The 23,578-nt window shown below is 34.4% G+C and overlaps 4 protein-coding genes and 3 non-coding genes across 7 annotated transcripts in view; 3 read left to right on the top strand and 4 right to left on the bottom strand.

Moving 5' to 3' along the window:
- Positions 1 to 252: 252 nt before the first annotated feature.
- Positions 253 to 8,229, bottom strand: LOC149734003 (aldehyde dehydrogenase 1A1-like). The gene is made up of 12 exons (XM_089880713.1): positions 8,178 to 8,229; positions 4,723 to 4,811; positions 4,379 to 4,483; positions 3,837 to 3,977; positions 3,357 to 3,486; positions 3,031 to 3,092; positions 2,510 to 2,675; positions 2,004 to 2,183; positions 1,563 to 1,747; positions 1,168 to 1,332; positions 818 to 975; positions 253 to 698 (listed from the first exon to the last, which is right to left on the bottom strand). The coding sequence occupies exons 2-12, from the start codon at positions 4,771 to 4,773 to the stop codon at positions 551 to 553; spliced, it is 1,491 nt and encodes a 496-aa protein (XP_089736839.1). The 5' UTR covers positions 4,774 to 4,811; positions 8,178 to 8,229; the 3' UTR covers positions 253 to 550.
- Positions 2,284 to 2,398, top strand: LOC149734004 (U5 spliceosomal RNA). The gene has a single exon (XR_016385432.1). It is a non-coding gene; the product is annotated as a U5 spliceosomal RNA (small nuclear RNA).
- LOC149734005 (aldehyde dehydrogenase, cytosolic 1-like) lies at positions 4,810 to 11,665 on the top strand. The gene is made up of 11 exons (XM_089880714.1): positions 4,810 to 6,204; positions 6,543 to 6,647; positions 6,973 to 7,113; positions 7,421 to 7,550; positions 8,191 to 8,252; positions 8,485 to 8,650; positions 8,976 to 9,155; positions 9,441 to 9,625; positions 9,935 to 10,099; positions 10,300 to 10,457; positions 10,865 to 11,665. The coding sequence occupies exons 1-11, from the start codon at positions 6,154 to 6,156 to the stop codon at positions 11,007 to 11,009; spliced, it is 1,488 nt and encodes a 495-aa protein (XP_089736840.1). The 5' UTR covers positions 4,810 to 6,153; the 3' UTR covers positions 11,010 to 11,665.
- LOC149734006 (U5 spliceosomal RNA) lies at positions 8,761 to 8,875 on the bottom strand. The gene has a single exon (XR_016385433.1). It is a non-coding gene; the product is annotated as a U5 spliceosomal RNA (small nuclear RNA).
- On the bottom strand, positions 11,010 to 18,118 carry LOC149734007 (retinal dehydrogenase 2-like). Its single transcript, XM_089881266.1, has 11 exons — positions 17,976 to 18,118; positions 16,987 to 17,091; positions 16,370 to 16,510; positions 15,081 to 15,142; positions 14,927 to 15,002; positions 14,173 to 14,338; positions 13,604 to 13,783; positions 13,114 to 13,298; positions 12,744 to 12,911; positions 12,318 to 12,475; positions 11,010 to 12,085 (listed from the first exon to the last, which is right to left on the bottom strand). The coding sequence occupies exons 1-11, from the start codon at positions 18,027 to 18,029 to the stop codon at positions 11,941 to 11,943; spliced, it is 1,440 nt and encodes a 479-aa protein (XP_089737392.1). The 5' UTR covers positions 18,030 to 18,118; the 3' UTR covers positions 11,010 to 11,940.
- A 3,698-nt stretch (positions 18,119 to 21,816) lies between these two features.
- On the top strand, positions 21,817 to 21,931 carry LOC149734008 (U5 spliceosomal RNA). Its single transcript, XR_016385430.1, has one exon. It is a non-coding gene; the product is annotated as a U5 spliceosomal RNA (small nuclear RNA).
- A 181-nt stretch (positions 21,932 to 22,112) lies between these two features.
- Positions 22,113 to 23,578, bottom strand: part of LOC149734009 (sucrase-isomaltase, intestinal-like) — a 29,053-nt gene continuing 27,587 nt past the window's right edge. The window contains exons 56-58 of the mRNA XM_089880395.1: positions 23,271 to 23,366; positions 22,780 to 22,938; positions 22,113 to 22,507 (exon numbers count right to left, since the gene is read on the bottom strand). Coding sequence (XP_089736521.1) covers positions 22,277 to 22,507; positions 22,780 to 22,938; positions 23,271 to 23,366 — 486 coding nt within the window. The 3' untranslated portion in view covers positions 22,113 to 22,276. The remainder of the gene's footprint in view (positions 22,508 to 22,779; positions 22,939 to 23,270; positions 23,367 to 23,578) is intronic.

Raw genomic sequence — 23,578 nt, forward strand, 5'->3', positions numbered from 1 at the left:
TAAATCCGCCCGGGACCGTACATTAACTTCATTGATTTTGTGCGAGAAGCCCCCGCGATTTTTTATTTATTATGTTCATTGTTTTATTTTGTTAAAGAAATGTAGGACATCGCAGCAAGCTGTGCTGTCATTATGTGACTAATACAGCGTACAATTGTGTCGATGAGAAAGCTATGAACCTACCTGACTGCCCACAACATACACTATACCAACTCCTAAACTTTTATATTAAAGATAAAAGAATACCAACGGTTTTTGAAACTGTATTTATTAGCAAGCTGTTTGATCAAGTGCAAATTAATTGGTTTGTTAGAATTAGAAGTGATTAAATCTACTTGCTGCTATCAACCTCTTTATTCGGTTTGAAGAAATATAGTTAAAAATATGTACAAAAATGCAAAGTCTTGTCATATCTCTTCATCATGAACAAAAATAGTGGATAATATTTGGGGTTAATACACATGTACAAGTACATTTAATGCTGGTATAAGTATCGGTAAGGTAATGACAACTTGTGACGCAATTAGTAATGGTATGAAATTATCTTTGCTTATAGAGCTGGTGCATTAAGCTTTATTGCAACAGTCTTAACTTGAGTGTACTCATGTAAAGCATACTGACCAAGTTCACGGCCAGTACCCGACTGCTTGTACCCACCAAAGGGAAGACATGGATCAAATTTATAGTAGCAATTCACCCTGAAAAAGTAAAAAAAATGTTATAAGTGTCTACACAAGTAATACAAGTGTGTTTTATTCTCCAGTCACATATGGTTTCTCTTCTTTTAACACTCCATGCTCATTGTGAAGTCTCTTACCAAACTGTTCCAGCTTCAATCCCATTTGAAATTGCCATAGCTTTATTAATATCATTGGTGAATACGGCAGCTGCCAATCCATATTTTGTATTGTTGGCTCGCTTTAATACTTCAGATACATCTTTGAATTTGTAGATCTGTTGAACTGGACCAAAAATCTGGAAGTGGAAATTGTACTTGGTGTAAATAAACGTTAAGGACATACCAGTTGCCTTATGTTCAGTGGGTAATTACAACATTGGTGTCTTTTTATACACCAGACACGTATGGTGTATTCATACACCTCATGCGGACTGTCGAGTTTAAGCTCACAAACTAGTGACAGACTGAAAAACATGACATAACAATACCTCTTCTTTTGAAACAGTCATATCATCAGTAAGGTTAGTTAGGACAGTAGGTTGAACAAAATGTCCTTTCCCTTTAATTTCCCCTCCACCACATTCTATCTTACATCCTTGTTTTACTCCACCTTCTAAATATTTTAAGATCTTGTCTTTCTGCAGTTTGTTAATCTGTAGATAATATTACACATGCTTTAACACATAAGATAGTACAAAGTGTTTTTAAGTACAGTTTATAACCAAATACGGTATCTATATTGCAACTACTTTACAAGCATTAGGTATATACTAATGCTATTATGTATGCAGTAAAACCTGCATTATTAGATTTCGGTAGAAAAGAAAAAATGTACTCATACAGAAAAAAACATTAAAACCCCCCAAAGCTCATTCATACACACCTGAGGTCCATGTTCAGTGGTTAAAGATGTAGGGCTTCCAACAATGCCTTTCTTTGCTCTTACTACACTTCGCTTAACAAACTCATCATAAATATCTTCATGAACATACGTACGTGTACCAGCGCAACATATTTGTCCATTGTTGAAAAATACAGCAACATGGGCCATCTCGACAGCAAAGTCAACTGAAATAAAAAAGGACTTGTTGACTGGAAATGTAACTTTACAAAACATTATATGATTATAAGTTTAAGTGTGACAAGACAGTTTGTATTATGATGTGCCAACTAGCTACAAATAAAACTGAATTTCTAGTTAAATCAGAAAAATTGTCTATCTTTTATATTTAAAAAGTTTACTATTTTTCCTTCATACATTTATCAACTTGGCAGTGGACAACAAAGACTCATTAGCATCGGGTAAAAAAATGTTAAATCTTACTATTAGCATCAGCAAATACAATGTTTGGACTTTTGCCTCCCAGTTCAAGGGTGACACGTTTAAGATTTGTTTCGGCCGAATCTTTCTGTATTTGTCGACCAACCAATGTTGAACCAGTGAAGGCAATTTTATCTACATCCATGTGCCGAGATAAAGGAGATCCTGCTGTTTTACCAAAACCTGGAAATATAATACATGGTCACATGTTATGCACTAACGAAGTCCCCACAAACATGAGGTAGTTTTTGTTTAACTGGTCAAATCGATTTTGTTCTATAAGCTACTCTGGCTTCTCTTCAGCGCATGATTCTTTCGCCTTTTACTAAAGAATTCCGTGGAGGGGAGCATTTCAATGAGTCTTTAACTATTTTTCTACACCTGACTTTGGTCAGGATTCCTAAATATTTGTAACTTCGCCTCAATGTAAGTTTATCAGCAGTCAACCTCAAACATTTTGCAAAATATCCTGTGGTGCCATAACTTCTGAGAGATATATATGAATTTACCTGGTATAACATTGACCACTCCTGGTGGAAATCCTGCTTCTTTGATAAGTGAAGCCATATAAAGCGCAGTTAGGGGTGTTAGTTCTGCTGGTTTCAACACAAGAACATTACCCATAGAAACACATGGCCCAAGCTTCCAACAAAACATAGCTAATGGCACATTCCACTGAAAACAATGTTATTAGTGCTATTTTGTTCCCAGCACAAAAATAAATAAGTCTCTGGTGCAGAAGTCACTGTAGTATTCTAATATGCTTAGTATTGATCACAGCCGATGAATACAGATTCAGATAGTTTATTATAATTTAACACACCTATTTAGGAACAGTATTTTTAGAATCCTAAACTACTGTCAGAACTCCATACAAGAGGCAATTAGTGTTGCACATAAATAATTTACAATCACCTGATGGTGTTAGCATCAAACCAAAACACTACAATCACTTGTAGAGGGATTAATTTGTAGGTAGTGTTAAAACTGTTTAAATAAAAAGCAAACAATCAACATTGTTACAACATACCGGTATAATTCCAGCGCATACCCCAATTGGTTCATGTCTTGTGTAAGCAAAATATCCGTCCTCTAAATAACATAATAATGAGTTGGTTATGATGTCATGTCATAGGTATTTATATTACAACGAAATTTGGTATATTTAAGTACCATAGTCTGGAAAAGTTTGAAAGTAGTATTTACAGACTATTTAAATGAAAATGTTTTGCAGAATGGCAGGCAAAACATCGGTGACACAAAGTTATATTTTTACAAGAAGAGCAATTTTACATTTATTACATTACCAACATATATTTATGTATACTTTTACACAGGTTAAAAAGATATCCTTACCCATAGGCATTGTACTGCCATGGTCTTTATCTGCCCAACCAGCAAAATACCTCAACACATCAGCACAGGAAGGTATGTCAACTGCAAAGCAAGCTGAATAAAGTCTCCCACCATCAAGACTTTCTAAGGACTACAGAAAAATACATTAGGTTTTAAAGTTTTGAATTTAGAACATTGGTCTTTCTCTAGCGTAGAGGGTATAAATCAAGACTTAATGCTTCTACCATCGTGTGTGAATGTGTTCTTGGGCAGACACTTAACTGCAATGGTTTGGCCATGTTGTGTTTCAAAGCAGTGTATAATTATCATTTTCCATTACCAGTATTTTTGCCACTTTATCAAGATATAGTAAAGCAGTCTTATACTAAAATAATTGAATATTAGTATTCATATGGTAATTTAACATTTTAAAGTAAATGTGACGGTTTTTACTAAATATTTCTAAATTCAGTATATATAGTTTATATTTATCAGACTTACAGCTAGATAGTGTTGATCTCTTAGCAATAAATCAGCCAATTTATTGAGTAGAACTCCTCTTTTCTTTGGTGCCATTTTCCTCCACTCAGATCCAGGTTGAAAAGCTTTACGTGCGGCTGCTACTGCAGCATCAACATCAGCCTGGTATATTTGTACCAATGTTAAAGTAACTTATTGTTAGGATATTTAAACAATACTCTGGTGAAAATATGACCAAATCTATTCCATAAGGGTAGGTTGATAAGAAAGCACTTTATACAGATAGATTGATTCCTTAACCCAAACTCATAGCCACAGGATGTTCCATGCACCAAAGAACATAACATTACACAAATTGTCTTAATCGATATTATGCAAAATGGTACCATTTCCACCCAACCAACTATATTAGCTTGTCACTTTCTTATGTGGCAATCGAGCAGAAGTTTTTAGTAATGAGGGAGAGATCTTAAAAGAACACATAATTCTGTTGGACATAGATGTAAACATATACCTACACCTACACAACACACATAAATATAACATTATAAAGTTAAACTTACAGCTTTTGCTTCTGAAACTTGACAAATATTTTCCCCAGTTGCTGGGTCCTCCGTTGGAAAAGTTGATCCATCTTTTGCATCAACAAACTCATTGTTGATGAACAACTGTAATCACACATGGAAATAACATTACTCTATTTGTTACAATGGAAATAACAAATACAAATTTATTGTTGAGATCAATAAAAATACTATTAACATAAAGTGGAGCATGGAAAAAAATAGTTTAAGAAAAAAAATGAAATAGGACACTGATGTTACAACTAAAGCTGTTTGCCACAAGAGAACAAACAAGTAATACTCATTTATTTATGATTTATGTATTTGAACAGCACCGAACTAACCTTTGTGTATTTCACTTCCAAGTTTGAAACTGCTGGAGGAATTTTGTCCATGTCTTACTTTACTGGTCAACAAGAGTGGTATAAATGATCTGATAATAGGATGCAAAAAGTTTTTTTAAGCATTACTTTGTATAATACCAAGTTTCACAATATTACATAAAACATTGAAATGCTAAGATGCAAAATGCAAGTTTGCACATTACAAACAAATTATATTAACACCGTATTGTATGTAACCTAACAGAAACTACACATATGTACACTCAAAATCCTTCTGTTGGAATGTAGAGCTTGGTACCTATATAAGGGCTCCTATGCAAACAAAAAAACCTAGAACTTAAAAGATTATTTATTAACTTAGTAAGCGACAGTCTGCAGACCAAACTCAGGATGAAAGTCCACTGGTCACAGACAGTTGAATTTGTATTTTAGTTAGTCAAAATATCTGCAATTCAGCATGACTTGGCTAAAAGTCAGGTTGGAAAATAAATTACTCATTGCTATAAAAGCTTTTGTTAAAAGTCAATCTATATTTGGTTTAAGTCAACAAAAGTAGAAAAGATATGCTTTGGTGAATAGAGTATCTTGAATGACTAATACCATTTGAACCTATGACTCGGCAAAAAGTATATTATTTGTATAATGTGAAATGAAATCATAATATGATAGAAAATGATTTGTTACTTAAAACATATCCATAAACTACTTTAAGATTACTGCTGCGGAATTACCATGTTGAAAAACTATAAGTCATTAAAAACAAAAACAAACACCTATAGAGTAATAGTTACAAACAGGAAATGTAAAAAATAAAACAATTCAAACGTATGTAGCTTATTTCTAGTTTTGCATGATTTTTGCATCATTATACTGATGTAAATAAACCAATCTGTTTTTGTTTTTTTTTAATGGGATGTTCATCTATGTAAATCTGAACATATTTAACTTTGCTTAAGGGTATATAATTACAAGATAGCTTAACTGTGAACTGTTTTTATGGGATATTGTGTTGCCTATCATGCATTTTGGTTTTTTTTGGGAATTGGGGACAAAATATTTTGAAAATTGCCTAGCAATAAAAAATACAATAAGAAAAAAACTATTGAAGACATAAGGTGTGTTTTGAAAACTGCTACAAACATAAAAATATGTATGAAAAGCATAGGATACTAGAATTTAAAACTTATTATACACAGACTAAACCATTGCAAAATTATTTATTCTTTGAGTTGGTAGTATAGATATGAATGAATATGAAAAGGGAAACATTACTGACCAAGGTTTTGTTGGTATTTTTTAGTTGGAAGAATGGAGTAGTTATAGAATTGAGTTCATGTAATTGAGTTTATATAACACCTTATTATAAACTCATAAAAGTCTTATCATAAACTCATAATTTCTATTTAGATATTATTTTAACAAAAAATAACAATGGCTGCCTTTCCACCTCCAATTAAAAACCCTGAGATTAAATATACAAAAGTAAGTTTTAGCAGCCTAGTTACAGTTCTCCGTCTAGTTTTAATCGAAGAGCAATGATATTAGTTTTCCAACTCAAACATTAAACGTTCTGTATAATTCAGTAATTATTTGAAAATATTAATCTTTTTAATGAAGAGTTGTCTTTTTGCCACTGGTGGTTAAATTTGATACCAATCACATGTATCACAACTCTTTGACTGCAATTAAGTCTTAACATTAGTCATGAACTATACTATATCTCTCATATTGTCCAATTTTCCAATTTCAAAAAACATAAATGTTACTATCTCTACGATGTTTTCTTTTGTAAAAACTATGTTAATGTTATGTGATTACAGTTGTTCATCAACAATGAGTTTGTTGATGCAAAAGATGGATCAACTTTTCCAACAGAGAACCCAGCAACTGGGGAGGAGATTTGTCAAGTTTCAGAAGCAAAAGCTGTAATTTTAACGTCATAAAGTTATATTTATGTGTGTTGTGTTCTTGTGTATATGTTTATATGAAGGTAAAATAAATTATGATTTATGTCTTAATACTTAAAGAATGTCAATCCGGTCCGGCCCTGTGGCACAGTGATTACCGTGCCTGCCTGTAACCCAGAGGTAATGGATTCAAGGCTCAATGCTGCTACTATTGTAGGCGTATGTGTCCTTGGGCAAAACACTTAACGACAATTGCTTTAACCCAAGTGGTAACTAATAGGTTGTCCAAATTATCAGCCATACATAACAACAAGTTATCTTAACACCAGTACACATATACCAGGCTGATGTAGATGCGGCAGTAGCAGCCGCACGTAAAGCTTTTCAACCTGGATCAGAGTGGAGGAAAATGGAACCAAAGAAAAGAGGAGTTCTACTTAATAAATTGGCTGATTTAATGGAACGGGACTACCAATATTTGGCAGTAAGTCTGTGGCGGTGGGTAAACTATGACAAACACAGGGCTCTTGCCATGCCTGACCATAGGACCTCACCCATATAGAGTAGATCAAACAGATTACTGAATAATGTTCCACCACGCTAAGAGTTCTTGCATCTTATACATACTTAGTTACTGCCAACTTGAATGGTTACTTAGCGACTGCATACTTAACAGGTTTCGTGACACCTTGTGTGAACATATGCTTGTTTCTTAAGTTTGGGTAATTTTTATATTTTGAAATTTGTGGCACCTTAATCAATTTATTAGTTTACAATTACAACAATTTCAGTCCCTGGAAAGTTTGGATGGTGGAAAAGTTTACACCCAAACATGTGGGTTGGATATCAGGATAAGTATTGATGGGTTGAGATACTTTGCTGGCTGGGCGGATAAGGACCATGGAAAGACTATGCCAATGGGTGAAAAAAACACAAATTAACTTTGGTTTAAGAGATAAGTTATAAACGAATAAAAGATTGAATGTTTATAAACATATGAGTGAAAAGAATATGAATGTAATATAAATGAATCAGTAGACTATATGTTAATGTATATTAATTAATAAATGACTATATTTTAATGAACAAAACGAATATAAATCAGTGAATGAAGATATGTAAGTTTTATTTGGTTGGTTTTGCAGTGGTATCAATTGCTCCATTTAGTTTTAACTTTGTTGCTAAAATAGTTTAGTCATTTGGAATGTGTTATATCCTGCTTTTGGTAATAGCCTAGTATATTTGCCTACTTCAGCTATCTTTGGCAAATATTGTGTTGTCTGAAGGCAAACAAAAACGACTTTACAATGTACCTGCCTGTTTCATCCATTTTATTTAATGAACAGTATAACTTTAACCTGTGTGCTTAGCTGTCTGCAGCATTCACATTTCTATGATATGTTTTACATTCATCTACAATTCTACAGCAAACTTTAGCATATATTTTGAATACATAACTTGCATGTGTATTGTATAATAAAGTAAAACTACATATACATTGTACATGCGGACAGTATAATGTAGCATATTATTTAATTCTTAACTCACCATACTTTTGCAGAGAATGGTTATTTTGCATACACCAGACATGAACCAATAGGTGTTTGTGGTGCAATTATTCCTGTAAGTATATTATATTTAATTAAAATTTGTTTATTCAAACAACATCAAATAAAAATAACAGCAAAATTTCAAATCATTGCATCAACCCAGTAGTCCCTAATGTATTATACAAATATGTTGACCTGGAATAAATTAAAAGGTGGGTCTGCACCAGGGACTTAAAAGCCAAAGTTATTTTAATTTATGTAATGCACAAAATAGCACTTACATTCCAATAAACTATTTTATTCAGTGGAATGTACCATTAGTTATGTTTTGTTGGAAACTTGGGCCATGTGTTTCTATGGGTAATGTTCTTGTGTTGAAACCAGCAGAACTAACACCCTTAACTGCGCTTTATATGGCTTCACTTATCAAAGAAGCAGGATTTCCACCAGGAGTGGTCAATGTTATACCAGGTAAATTCATATATATCTCAGAAGTTATGGCACCACAGGATATTTTGCAAAATGTTTGAGGTTGACTGCTGATAAAACTTACATTGAGGCGAAGTTACAAATATTTAGGAATCCTGACCAAAGTCAGGTGTAGAAAAATAGTTAAAGACTCATTGAAATGCTCCCCTCCACGGAATTCTTTAGTAAAAGGCGAAAGAATCATGCGCTGAAGAGAAGCCAGAGTAGCTTATAGAAAAAAATCGATTTGACCAGTTAAACAAAAACTACCTCATGTTTGTGGGGACTTCGTTAGTGCATAATATGTGACCATGTATTATATTTCTAGGTTTTGGTAAAACAGCAGGATCTCCTTTATCTCGGCACATGGATGTAGATAAAATTGCCTTCACTGGTTCAACATTGGTTGGTCGACAAATACAGAAAGATTCGGCCGAAACAAATCTTAAACGTGTCACCCTTGAACTGGGAGGCAAAAGTCCAAACATTGTATTTGCCGATGCTGACAGTAAGTGCTGGTGTTTGAGGCCTTTTGTAGCCAATTTTAAATATGCTCTTATGTTCACTGTCCATGTTAACAAGTATAATGAGACAATAATTTTCGTACAGTAGATATGTGTAAGAAGTATATCAAGAGTTGTAAAATATTTTAAACCCAGAATATAAAGAAGTTTTATCTGAATTACCTTGTAATTACAACAGTTGTAGTCTATCATCTCTGTGTTAAAGCATGCTTTTTATTAAAAGACAAAAACAACAGCACCTAAACAATGTTCAAACACCCTCTATACAGTGGACTATGCTGTGAAGATGGCCCATGATTCAGTGTTTATGAATGCTGGGCAGATATGTTGCGCCGGTACACGTACTTTTGTACATGAAGACATATATGATGAGTTTGTGAAGAGAAGTGTTGAAAGAGCAAAGCAGGGAAGGATTGGAGAACCAAGTGATTTGGAAGTAGAGCATGGACCACAGGTGAAGTGAACAAATATAAAGGTGATTCTTTACATAGTCTTGTACTTTTTTTCATTTTATATCCCAAACCAGTGATACCTAAAATATTATAGCTCACCCTTTACTTTTATTATCTAAATAAAGTTACTCGCTATCAACATAATAACTAATATAGTTGAGAGTAGGAAGGCATTAACCAAAAGAGTGTTTATGAAACAATTTGGAAATGAGGAATGGTAATATTATTGCATAACATTATGTGTGAATAGCCCGGCCACGCGAGGTTAAAGTATGTTATATTCATGCATTCATGTGTAATATTATCTACAGATCACCAAACTGCAGAAAGATAAGATCTTGAAATATTTAGAAGGTGGAGTAAAACAAGGATGTAAGATAGAATGTGGTGGAGGGGAAGTTAAAGGAAAAGGACATTTTGTTCAACCTACTGTCCTAACTAACCTTACTGATGATATGACTGTTTCAAAAGAAGAGGTATTGTTATGTCATGTTTTTCAGTCTGTCACTAGTTTGTGAGCTAAAACTCGACAGTCTGCATGAATACACCATGCGTGTCTGGTGTATAAGACACGGTTGTTTTAACTTAACAGTTAAAGAAATCTATATCCGCTACTCACCATATCATTTTCAATGGTATCCATTTATGACTAGCTTTGTACAATTACCACTTCCAGATATTTGGTCCAGTTCAACAGATCTACAAATTCAAAGATGTATCTGAAGTATTAAAGCGAGCCAACAATACAAAATATGGATTGGCAGCTGCCGTATTCACCAATGATATTAATAAAGCTATGGCAATTTCAAATGGGGTTGAAGCTGGAACAGTTTGGTAAGATGGAGTGTTATGTTGGGTTTGATTGTTAAAATGTAATGCAAAAGACACTCATGCTAACTCTGTATTATAACTTGACAGTGAGCATGAGGTGCATGGATAGACCGTGTCGTTCATGTGTGTCGAGCTATAACATGTATTCTAATACACCAAGCAAGCACATATGTTGTAATCATACTATACACCTCATGCCCAGTGTCAAGTTATAACATGTGTCTTCTTATAAACCAGACCCTCCAAGGTGTATTCATATACTTTATGCTCACTGTCAAGTTATAACATGGATGTCTTCTTATACACCAAGCACACATATTAATACCGCGCTTGAAATTACAACATACCTATTAGATGTTCATTTAAATAGAAAACATAACCTTAACCACTTTCTACTTTGTAATTAACAGGGTAAACTGTTACTTCAAAATGGAGCCTTCTTATCCATTTGGTGGATATAAAGAGTCAGGTATTGGGCGTGAACAGGGGGAATATGTATTGCATGAATACACGGAAGTCAAAACTGTCGTCATGAAAATAGATCCAACTAAATAATGACTCTTCATTCATTTCATTATATTCAAGAACAAATGGCGAATATTAGAACACAAACATGCTGAAATTAATCATAACTTGCACTGTCTAATAACATATTACAGAATATCTACTTTTTTAAATAAAGCATTACAAAGGTGTTGTTAATTAATTATTCAAATATAAAACTGCAATCTATTCTCACATAACATAATTTACCTCATATTACACATAGCTTTAATTAAGTAATCTTACAAGTAATTACTATTCTGTGTATATTAATCCGTGGACAAAATAATAAAATTTGTGTGTTATACCAAAAGTTGTGTTATACTTTTAGATATGTAGTTAATTAAATGATGATCACTTATTTGTCCTCATGTGGCAGGACAACTAGAGTTTTAACACAGGTGCTCTACTGGGCATTGTATACAGTGGCACTTCATTTCTAAAGCATGCCCCCTCGGGCCCCTCCTTTAGTCATTGCAGCAAGATTTTTTTAATGAATAACTATTGGGTGTTGTAATTTATGACAAATAACTAAGTATTATTGATCAGCTATAATGTTTAAAAGTGTAACTAATGTTTTTACATAAAATTCTATTCTACACGATGAGGTCCTTTAGCATGACACACTATGGAACCCAAGATTTAGACCAAAGTTAGGCTATTACCCTTTTGTTTTATCTAATGTTACTTTGTGGGCAGTTTACACATAGCTTTGTGAGTATGTATGAGTAACCTTGTTTTTCGGTTACAGAACAAAGAACTGCCCTAAAACTGATGTTAAAGCAGCAACAGTAGATTCTACTGCTCATATAAAGTAAATAATATGTAGAAAAAAAAACTATGTAAACTTTAAAATGGCCTAAACATACAAAACTGCAAAATTAAAAGGAACATAAAAAAACACGATTTGTTGATTATAATGTCATAAAACCCTTTGTACTTCTCACACAAGTGGAGGAGTTTTAATGTAAACTGTTTTAACTTCAGTATATGCATCCAAAGCCTCTTCCCCTAAATCTCTTCCGGAACCTGATTGCTTACACCCACCAAATGGAGCATTTGCATTCAACGCAAAAAAGCAATTTACCCTGCACAAAAACAGAATTTGAAAATTTATTTCGGAAATAATTTTGATTTTAAAATTTCTGAATACTGAAGTTCATGTTACTTAAGTCATAATTAAATTTAAAATGTTTACAACTATGTGGAACTGTTAACCTTGGTAAAATTTGAAAAAAAATAGTTTCAAATTCTGTTTTTATGCCCTAAATAGAGAATACACATTCTAAGTTTGTTAAACAAAACCCAAGCCTAACTCACCACACAGTTCCAACTCTGGCACATCTTGCCACTGTCATGGCATTATTGATATTGTTAGTAAACACACCAGCTACTAATCCATATTGTGATGCGTTAGATCTTTCTATGACCTCAGCAATGGTTTTGAATTTGAAAATGAGTTGCACAGGACCAAAAATCTAAAAGAATTGTTAAATCAACAATGATTTGAAATTGAATAAACTTAATAAATATTCTTAACGTAAAAAAAGAGATAAATTGGGCAACCATAAGGGGACCACTGGGTTGGGACCAAATCATAAGTATCTTGCCCCAGAACACACATGCAAAATGGTAGCAGCGATGAGCGTTAAATTTGTATACCTTGGGCTTGACAAACAGTGAATTTTAAGGTTCTAATTTATTCTCTCAAAAAATTAAAAATTAAAAATTAAACACACACATTACCTCTTCCTTTGCTATTTCCATGTGGTCACTCATGCCCACCATCACGGTTGGTTGCACATAGTGTCCCTTTAACCCTTCCACTTTTTTCCCCCCACATAGTAAAGTACAACCATCTTTCACTCCTTGATCTATCATTGCAAGGATACGGTCTTGCTGGTATTTATTTATCTACAAAAAATTATATATGTAAGAGATAAACTATGTATTCAAAAAATAAAATTCAATGAAATTTTACAACTGTGAATGTTAACATATTTTAGCAATGTCACGCTAAATTTTGTTAAATATTAAAAATACATTACGCCTAACTGCCATGCATAATGTATTGTCCGGAAACTTGAAACAACTTCCAAACACCAGCATCCCTTACCTGTGGCCCATGATCTGTATCAACATCCATTGGATCCCCAATCTTCTTCATTTTTGCTTTTTCCACGCTCTTCCTCACAAACTCATCGAAAATATCTTCATGAACAAAAGTCCGAGACCCAGCGCAGCAAATTTGTCCACCTTGGGTGAAAATGGCGACTCCAGCAGCTCCTACAGCTACATCCACTAAGAAAAGGAGGAACATCATTAAATATGTGAAATATAATTGTACAGTGCTGTGGATCAGCGGTTAGGTAATTGTATCGTAAGCAGAGGATACAGGGTTTAATTCTTAATACTGACAGGCGTTAGTATCCCTCGGCCAGACACCTAACAAACATTGTTCCAACCCAGTGTAACTAATGAGTTTTAGCACCCTAAACGTTGGAGTGACTCCAGCCTAAATCTCAGGTCCCAAGCCATTTCATTCCTAGCACTTATATCAAAGGGCTAAACCACAATTTTTGTAAAAATACTAATTTAATCCTCACAATCAACATCAGGAAATATAATAAGAGGACTCTTCCCTCCAAGTTCAAGAGTGAGGTTCTTAAAGTTGGAATCAGCTGATGCTTTTTGAATGAGTCTTCCTGTGTTAACGGATCCAGTAAAAGATAACTTCATGATATCCATGTGGTGCGACAAGGCTGAACCAGCTTCTGCACCAAACCCTGGTTCAAATAAGAATATTAATTAGGTTATGTCTACTACCATGTAAAACATAATATAGTATTAGTAGCTCCTTTGGTGTATATATACACTATATATAAATGTTTATATATATAATGTTAATTCCAATGTTTTCTTTGCCATTCGATATGACCATTATTTTTGCCCCTTTTTTATTGTATTATTGTTGGGAGGTCATACAACAAGGGCAGCAGCAAACCTAAGATTCAGGTGGGAGTAAGTTCATCATGCCAACAACCAGGAATGACACATTAGTGAAGATAATGTCTGCTAAGTATCTTGCCAAAAATTGCATATGACTACCAGCATCAATAGCCCCCTTATTGTTAAAGTCTTATTGTCATAAATATATACACACAGTCCATCTTACCTGGCACAACATTAAGCACCCCAGGTGGGAAACCAGCTTCTACCACGAGAGACGCTACATACAATGCAGTTAATGGTGTAACTTCTGAAGGTTTCAATACAAGTGTATTCCCCATAGCTAGGCATGGTGCTACTTTCCAAGCCAACATTATAAGGGGGACGTTCCACTGAAAGATAAAGATGGTTTAATTTAAAGAAAACGTAATAAATCAATTATATATAATATATCAATATCATAGTTTTATTACAAAAGTAGTTTTAAACGTCTTGTATTTATGTTTTTCAAGAAGACAAAGGTAAAAATTGGAATAGAAATACATCGACAGGTTTTGTCATAACTATAAACTGTTTTAAATGTAAGTGAACTGTATTAATAAGTTTGTTTATAAAAAAATGCTTTGTGTTTTAATATTTGTTATTTATGCATATTAACAGTAATATATATATATGTGAAAGTATGATCCAGGGTGTGCCATGATGGCAAGCACATGAATAGATTTACCAGACTAACTCAAACACCTGTTTATTACTGCACAACAGGTTGTCGGAAACCTACTATTGAACGAACAATAGTAAGACTAACACAAGGACTTTACACGAGTACGGAAGGATTATGCAAGAAACACAGGAATGTTGATTACGCGCGTTGAAGCTTCCGCGTCGCACAATAATTAATAGTGTTGCCAAACGGGCCATACATTTAGTTTAACGCAGTGGGGAATAGAAACTTAAACACTATCACACAGGTTACTTACAGGAATAATTGCACCACATACACCAACAGGTTCCCTTGTCGTATAAACCATGTAATCACCATCTGCATCAAGAATGCTTATCATACAACTTTGTTAATTAAAGGGACATTAAAAACTCAAACACCTGTTTATTACTGCACAACAGGTTACTTACAGGAATAATTGCACCACATACACCAACAGGTTCCCTTGTCGTATAAACCATGTAATCACCATCTGCATCAAGAATGCTTATCATACAACTTTGTTAATTAAAAGGACATTAAAAAAAGCCTCACATATATAAACTTTGCACTTAAAAACAAAGCCTACATACTATCTGATTTTAAATTAGCAATACTTAAATTGCATTTGAAAAAGGGAATACCCATTATCCACTAAACAATTTACCAATTATTTATGCTTCATTTGCAAGGCTTTACGCCCCATTTGAGATAAACAGAATATAATACAAAAAATGCTGGTTTAATTTAACCAAGTGTGAAGCTTAATGAACCAGAAACAACCATAAGTGGTTCCATGTGGTTGAACTTCAGCCAACGTATGTTAAAGAAAGGGTGAAGTCAAATATTGATTTTAACATTAGTGGTTCCATATAATAAGTATATTTCAATTATAAATTAAAACGCAAAATTAAAACACCCAATTTTCACTTTAGAACTGAATATTATATTACACATATACAGGTATTTCTATGTGTTCTGTGTGCTCACATGCACAGAATTATTAAATAAATACAATGACATTTTATTACAAAATATGGAACAAAGTTAAGATTTTTCCATTTACAAGTCACATATATGTATAAATCTTATATGCATCGGGCAACTCTAGCGTGAATCACAGTTTCCCTGGGGTGACTTACATTAGGAATCCATTTTTTAACATTTTTAATATTTTTCGCTCTCGCGTGCAACATTATAGCATAAGGCTCGGCGCTCGGCCCAGTTTTCAGCCGGGCGCCGAGCGTCAAAAAAGGAGACGCTCGGGCACGAGCTTTTGAGTTCGGGCTCGGCTCGGCACATCCCTATACGTTATACATCTTAAAATTTGAACTTGACTTATGGCGTGTAGGTGTTTATGTACACATTTTTGCAGTATATATTGGGTAATAGGGGCCAGATTAAAAAGTTTACTTTTTGCGAGAGGATATTTTTAAAATATTTTTTGTGTTAAGTCCTCTTAGACCATTCTTTCCCATGTGGAATTGGGGCATGGCATTTTATGTTTAGGGTATGGGATTCTTGAATAGCACTATGTTTTGTTCCCTTGTTTTTTTCTTTTAAAGTCACAGAAAGACTCTCAGTTCTGAAAAGTCTGTGGCGGATAAATGGCAGACAACCACAGACACTACAGCAAAAAGGTTATACCATGGCACATATACTATATTATTTAAAAAAGGATTATGTTTGATGTGAAGTACCCAATGAAAAACACACTTACAGCAATATACAGTCGATCCCGTTCAATTAGATCCGCCAAATTATTTAATAACTTTGATCTGATCGATGGTGCCATTTGCCGCCATTTCGAACCAACTTTAAACGCTTCTTTAGCTGCAAATACTGCTTTGTCGACATCGGCCTGTAATTTGTGCAAAAACTCGACTGAGGGGTTTCCAATTTTTTTGATTAAATCAGATTAAACTTGTTGTTTGGTTTACAAAATTTTAAGCAAACGGAGTTTTAGAAGAAACTTGTGAACTAGGGATTTCCCCTATACTGCTACCAAAATGAGACAAAAAAATCCTGAAACTTTTTGGGAGTAAGTAATGCTAATATGAGGAATAATTAAAAAGATTATTAATGTGATTCTATTGTCAATTTAAACAAAAATCGTTTGTTTGTGTGCATTATTGACCATCGTTCGCTTTACATCGCTTCTTTACTTAACTACCGACAGGATCTTGAATATCGAATTTATAGACAAAGTAAGAAACCCAACTCAGGCTGTATCCCAAGTAACCTCACGTGCCAAACCGTGGGACCTCGTCCATATGGATTAAATTAAACAACAACGTTGCTTCAAAGCAGTAATCTGTCGATAAAAAGATGTTAGACCTGTTTTGCTTCAGAAACTTGACAGATGACGTCAGATGTAGCAGGGTTCGCCACAGTAAAGATTGAGCCATCCAAAGAAGTAGTCCACTCGTTGTTAATAAACAACTGTAATAAAAACTTGTATTTCATACAAAGTTTAAACTTGAATTTCATACAAATCACCTACGACAGGTTTTTTCTTGTATGAACAAATATAGTTGGATGCTGAAATAAATTAGGTTGTTTTGCATCTAATTTAGCAAACAAAGCCTATATGTAAACGTCTAAAAGCGTTAATTAACATGATTGTAAATTTGTAAGAGTAAGCACGAAGGGAAGCAAGTACGTATGTGTAGTAGGGGGGGGGGGGGGGGGAAACGGGACACCTTTAGTACATAATATCCAAATATCCTGATCGTGTTTTTGACAAGTAACAACGGTCTATGGGACTCGTGAGGATTCAGTTTTATAATTATTTGATTTTTTTGTTTACTACCAAATGTGACAGAAAAATTGAAAGAAAATGTGTCCCATCTTCCCCTACCCTACTGTATAGTGAATAGCAATACACCATGGCTGTTTCATACTCGGTTTGTGGTTAACTCAAGTTAAGATAAACAAATGACGTTGATTATAATAACACGACTTGAGCGTCAATAACCGTTAATATATGCAAATGCAAATCAAAATACGCGCCATGTTTCAGTTCACCACCTTTTCGCATATATAGTAGGGTGGGGAAAGATGGAACACTTTTTTGTTTGATAGTAAACAAAGAACATCCAAAGCATTATAAAACAGTACCCTCGTAACTCTTATAGACCGTTGTTTATTGTTTAAAATACGACCAGGATATTTGGATATTATATGCTTGAAGTGTCCCATCTTCCCCCATCCAACTGTACTACAAATTGACAACTATAAACGCAACCTTCGTTGACCCGCATGACACAGGGCATATAAGTAAGTTTGCCAGGTTACCGGAATGTATCCTAGCATTATACTTATACCTTGGTAAACTTAATTTCCGGGCTTCGTATGGCGCATGGTACAGTTGCCATCATAGATCGTTGCTCGTTCTTGATGAATCTTTCCTTTACGATTAACAGCCTAATAAACCTATTTCCATCAACTGTAAGAGTGATTTAAATGTTATAGTTGTCTACAGCGTATATATATATGTATTTGGCTGACAATCCAGACAACCCACAAGGGATTCTGGGTTAAAGCAATAGCACTGTTGAGTTTCTAGCCTCACTGGACAATTACACGTATAACAAAGTATAAAAATACCTGTCTACACACACACGCAAACCATATTTTCCGGGAAAATAGCATTTAGGCCTTTATTTAATTTATACAGTTTTAATTTTCTATAACAGCTACGCTTCATAACTTGTTTATTATAGGGTTTAGGAACGACTGAAACGGCCGCAGTATTGTATACGCTATAAACAAAAGCATCACCACGCATTTGGCCAACAGCAGTCAATAATACGATTATATTTCTACCGACTTACTTAATACACTAATTCTGTATATTCAGACCTCCGGTTATATATATATCGTGGGACTTAACTTTTTCAGCAAATAATGGAATTCCTTTTTATCTCTGTCATCGCGAGTGAACATAAAGGCATACATCGATGCGTATACACCGGACAGTTTAAAGAATCGTTCATGCCGCAAGACCCCACCTATACTGTATTTATAGTCTCCCGATTTACAGATCAACTTTAGTATGATATATCACCTGATGTAAACAGACTATTTTAAACATAAGTGGCGAAACTGGTTCATTTTAATATAGAGTAAGTCTAAGACAGACAGGCGACCATATCTAAACACAAAAATAAGCTCTCATGTAAACGCGTCGTTCAAACCATAGTAATGACTTGACAACAAAAACCGTGGGTTTATGAATGCACAACGCAAGTACACAGCAGGTAAAACGTGTAGTATGTCACCCTTAGCATTTAGTCAGTCAAACTATCCGTTTAACCTTACAACCCTTGCTCTTCTACATTCGCAGAAGTGTGCACGCCTGTGGTTTCACTTTATATGCCAACTAATTAGTTCCACAATCTAGTCAAGTGCAAAATAAAACTTGAAACGTGCTATTATACGCTGCAGTGGTGGACGTGATCCGCGTCACGAAAAGTCATTTCTCATAACTGGGTTCCCACAAAGACACAACAGTCCGAGTTAGATTACAGCGTATGTTTAGTCTATGACATTTTAAATGCAAAGTTAAATGTATAACATAAGCTAAATAACATTGTCTTATATATATAGTGAGCTGTCTCAACGTGATGTATTGTATTCTACTACTAATTCCAGAAATATTACGGAGCTGCTTTTATAAATCAAACGCGATGTATAGAAGCAGTTTCAAATGAATTAGATAATACTTGTATATAGTAGTCAGCATACAAACTCTGACGCACTCTTCGCTTTTTGACAACAAGGAGAATTGCAATACAGAGCATAACTGGGGTAAACGGCTGACACTGCCCTAAACTTCAGCCTCTATGGCCTATGTCAGACTGCATGACTCACCCAGGTTAAAAACAGATTATTAACTACACTACGACGAATAACAACATAGCTTACACGAAACTCAAAACAGTCAAAAGGTGTCTCATCTTTTCCCACCCTACTATATCACTGTAAACGCGCATGGCCTTTTAACTCAACATACAGTAGTTCCCAATGTGGCTTTTAAACAACAAAGTCAACCTTTCTCCGAGTTCGATTGCCGACGAAAGCAAATGTGTTTATGATCATTTTCTGGACTACTTTCCAATAAAACACTCAAATAAAAAGCGAAGATGTTTCTAATCCTGACTGACTAGCGTTAAATTAGTCAACCGATGCTTCAATAACACCGCTAGACTTATACCAAGCTGCATTAGGCTTCAGACTATAAGTCTTAGAAATTATTTAACAAAAACGTTACTTTCTTATGGCGGCACTCTTTTACTCGCCTGGCTCCTAAAATACACGTATATATATGACAACAAGATTCTTCGAATTTTGCTAGTGACGAAGGATTGTTTACTTAAACCAGGGCTGGCAAGCTGTGACTGAAATGTCAATGCTGCGGCTTTCGGCTTTGAAAGGATTTCAGCATTTCTAAAACTAATAAGCAAATCATTTTAGGTATAAGCCTTCAAGTCTAGCACTGTGGGGCAAGATGGGTGCCATAAGATATTCTTGTGATATTCTTAAAATAGGACGATAAAAAAACAAATAAAATGTGTCCCATCTTACCCACTACTACACTTTATACCACATAGGAAACGTAAAACTTAACTTGATATAGAGGCCTAGCTCATACTTTTGTATAATCACTTAAACAAAAATAACAGAAAAGCCTTTAACAAAATTATCTTTTTTTCCACAACCTTTTAAAAGCTACACACTGACACCTTGCTTGCCATAACCAATCGCTCTATAACAAGGAAGCGGGAAGTTCCATACATCAGGGGTGCATTGAAAAAAAAGCTTAGGCGTGACAAACTGCTGCTAAACGGTGACAATAAACTTTTACGCTATTCAGTTACGTCAGCTGTTCAGTATCGAAACAAGGAACTGCTGAGGTCTATTGTCCAACTTCAGGAAAACTTAGACTACAGCAATTGAATTAAAGTGTCTATGGTGTATGCTATTTTAACAACGATGCTACTTTCTCCAGTAGGCTAGGCTAGATTTATTTAAACGTCTTGCATAAGCGACGTTTAAATATCTTGGCCATCAACAAGGGTCTATGGGAGTTGTAAGGATACGGTTTTATAATTCCTTCAATGTTCTTTGTTTGCTAGCAAATAGGGCGAAAAATTAAAATGAAAAGGTGTCCTATCTTTACATTCTAAATATAAGAAACGCTTTTCTGACGTGCAACATAATGCTGCTGGCTTTAATAAACTAACACACGTATGCTGCATACAACAATAACTGTCGGGTATTACCACTTATATACACAATGCTTACAATTAACTGCTATACACCAACTGAACGTACATGTTTACCTAGCTGCAATACAGCCGGGAGTCGTAGCAGCGCTTTACACGTTGATTACCATTAAACCTGCCGCGTGCTGTAATACAATATGTAGTAACCATTATAGCAAGTAAAACTATGCCAAGTCGGTGTAGATTACTGGGAAACTTAGTACCAAAGCACCAATTTATCATTAAATGTTAGACAGATTTCCGCTAGCACGATCTAGTTATACCATACTACAGGAAATAAAAATTAAATGAATAATTCTGAGACTATTTACCCTCTAATGACGAGCCACAACAGTCATTATAAAACAGTTCTCTGATGACAAGCCACAACAGTCATTATAAAATTAGTAAGTTTTAAAACACAATGCTTATTTTGTTATATATATATATATATATATATAGTAGGGTGGGGAAAGATGGGACACCTATTCATTTCATTCTTTTGTCACATTTGGTAGTAAACAAAGATCATTCAAAAATTAAATATAAAACCGTATCCTCACGACTCCTATACACTGTTGTTAATTGTTTAAAATTCGATCAGGATATTGGGATAATATGTGCTAAAGGTGTCCCGTCTTTCTCCACACTACTATAACGTTATAAGATAGTCTTATCATTAAGCAATTTAATTCATCGCAAACAGTTTGTATTATATACCATTCATAAAACTCGTAAGTAATTAACAATGCTAATTACGCCGTTTCAAGTCTACATACGCGATGTTTTATGCGGAAGACACCCAGACGATTTTCGTACGTAATGTTTGTGAGGCGCCGCTTACCCACAAACACTAGATATTTCTCTTTATATACAAAGCGATCATGCGTTTATAAACTTACTCTGGCTTCTCTTCAGCGCATGATTCTTTCGCCTTTTACTAAAGAATTCCGTGGAGGGGAGCAATTCAATGAGTCTTTAACTATTTTTCTACACCCGACTTAGGTCGGGATCTCTAATTAATAATCAAGCCAGAAAGTGAAATTCTGTTCATAGGTTATCTGGCATTGAAAATAACTCCACTGTTACTAAGACTGTGGCGACACCGCAACGGATAGGGAATAAGTGACGTTCATTCTCAACTTTAATAAACAATGCGTGTAATGATTCGATCTAAGTACTGAAAGTTTGGAATATAGTAAAATTAAACACTGATTTAATTTAACAAATGGAATGAAAGAATTAAAAAAGCAGTTTAAAAATGTCAGTGCATAACAAAATGAGTTACCATAAATTATTATCATTTTTAGTTTAATATTTTTATAAAAAAAAGCTTAATATGTAGTTTATTGTTGATTTTAAAAAGTAAAAACACACTGATGATCATCTGTTAAATTAAGAGTGGAAAACAGGTTCAAAAAAAACTTATTTGTAACACTTTCCCAAGAAAATGAAGCTTCATCGTTGCCATCGCATGTTATCGTTGAAGGTTCACTAAGTAATCCATACACAGTTAGTTTATCAATGTATAAATAGTCCAACTCTGGTAGATATTCAGCTTGGTGAACCACAGTAAAATTCAGTACATTCTAGAAACAAACATCGTTTCAATGGAAACACTTTGCACTGTGTAAGCTGTATACAATTAATTATACACACCAACATGCTATGTACTTGAGATCTAGGACAGAGTTGGCCCACAACCTGATACCCAGATTGCTATAACAAAGAACCCATTAGTAGCCACTGGGTTGGAGAAATGGCCACCAGGGACACACATAGCTATTAGTAACAGGCATCTAACATGATACCCTTCAGGTAAATGCAGCGAATATATCATTACTCCCCATACAACACTTACCAATCCAAATTTAAATTCAATTCTCGTAAAATTCTCCCCGACATTTCTTGCCTCCCCATCATCCCAGTATAATTCCCCAGCTGCTGATTGGCTGTCGTCAAGGGCAACAAGGATTTCCATTGGCTTCTTACGACTTAATGTGGTGGTGACATCAGGTCCCTATATTGTGGGAAAAAGTTGGTGTTTAAAATCACTGCTTACTTTATTTTTTGCACTTTTCTACTAAAAAATACGATATAAAATTAATCACACATAAAGTTGCATATGTGGTAACTGATAAGCTAGCGGTCACGAGGTGTCTTAAAAACGACCTTATTTACCCTACACACACAAATAAATATGTTACATTCGTTTAAAAAACTTTTCAATGGCAGCAACAACAAAAAATATTTGGGGCATCATAATAATGGCAGAATTTAACCATATGATTCCCTTTGTTTTATAGCAGACATAATTATACATTGACAATCTACTTCTATGTTGTAGTTTACCTGCATAGGAAGTATGTACCCTCCTCTTACATGGAGGTTGATATAATCCATGGGAGCATCCAAGGTAAGGAACTTCCCAGTTACTTGCTCCATTCCCTGAAAGTGAAGGATAATAATAAGTTTAACATAAAGTAACCACATATAATGACTTCACTGTAGAGTGGAGAACTTCCCCATATTTATATTTTATAATTCATACTGTGATTTAATCTTAACCTTACCATCTACTCTCGGTTCCACTTAAACCAATAAGTTTGTTAGTACTTTTAATTTTTAACGAAAGTATTATTAATAATACTGACACTGAT

The sequence above is a fragment of the Ciona robusta genome, chromosome 7 (genome assembly GCF_009617815.1).
Source record: "Ciona robusta chromosome 7, ASM961781v2".
Classification (NCBI taxonomy): domain Eukaryota; kingdom Metazoa; phylum Chordata; class Ascidiacea; order Phlebobranchia; family Cionidae; genus Ciona; species Ciona robusta.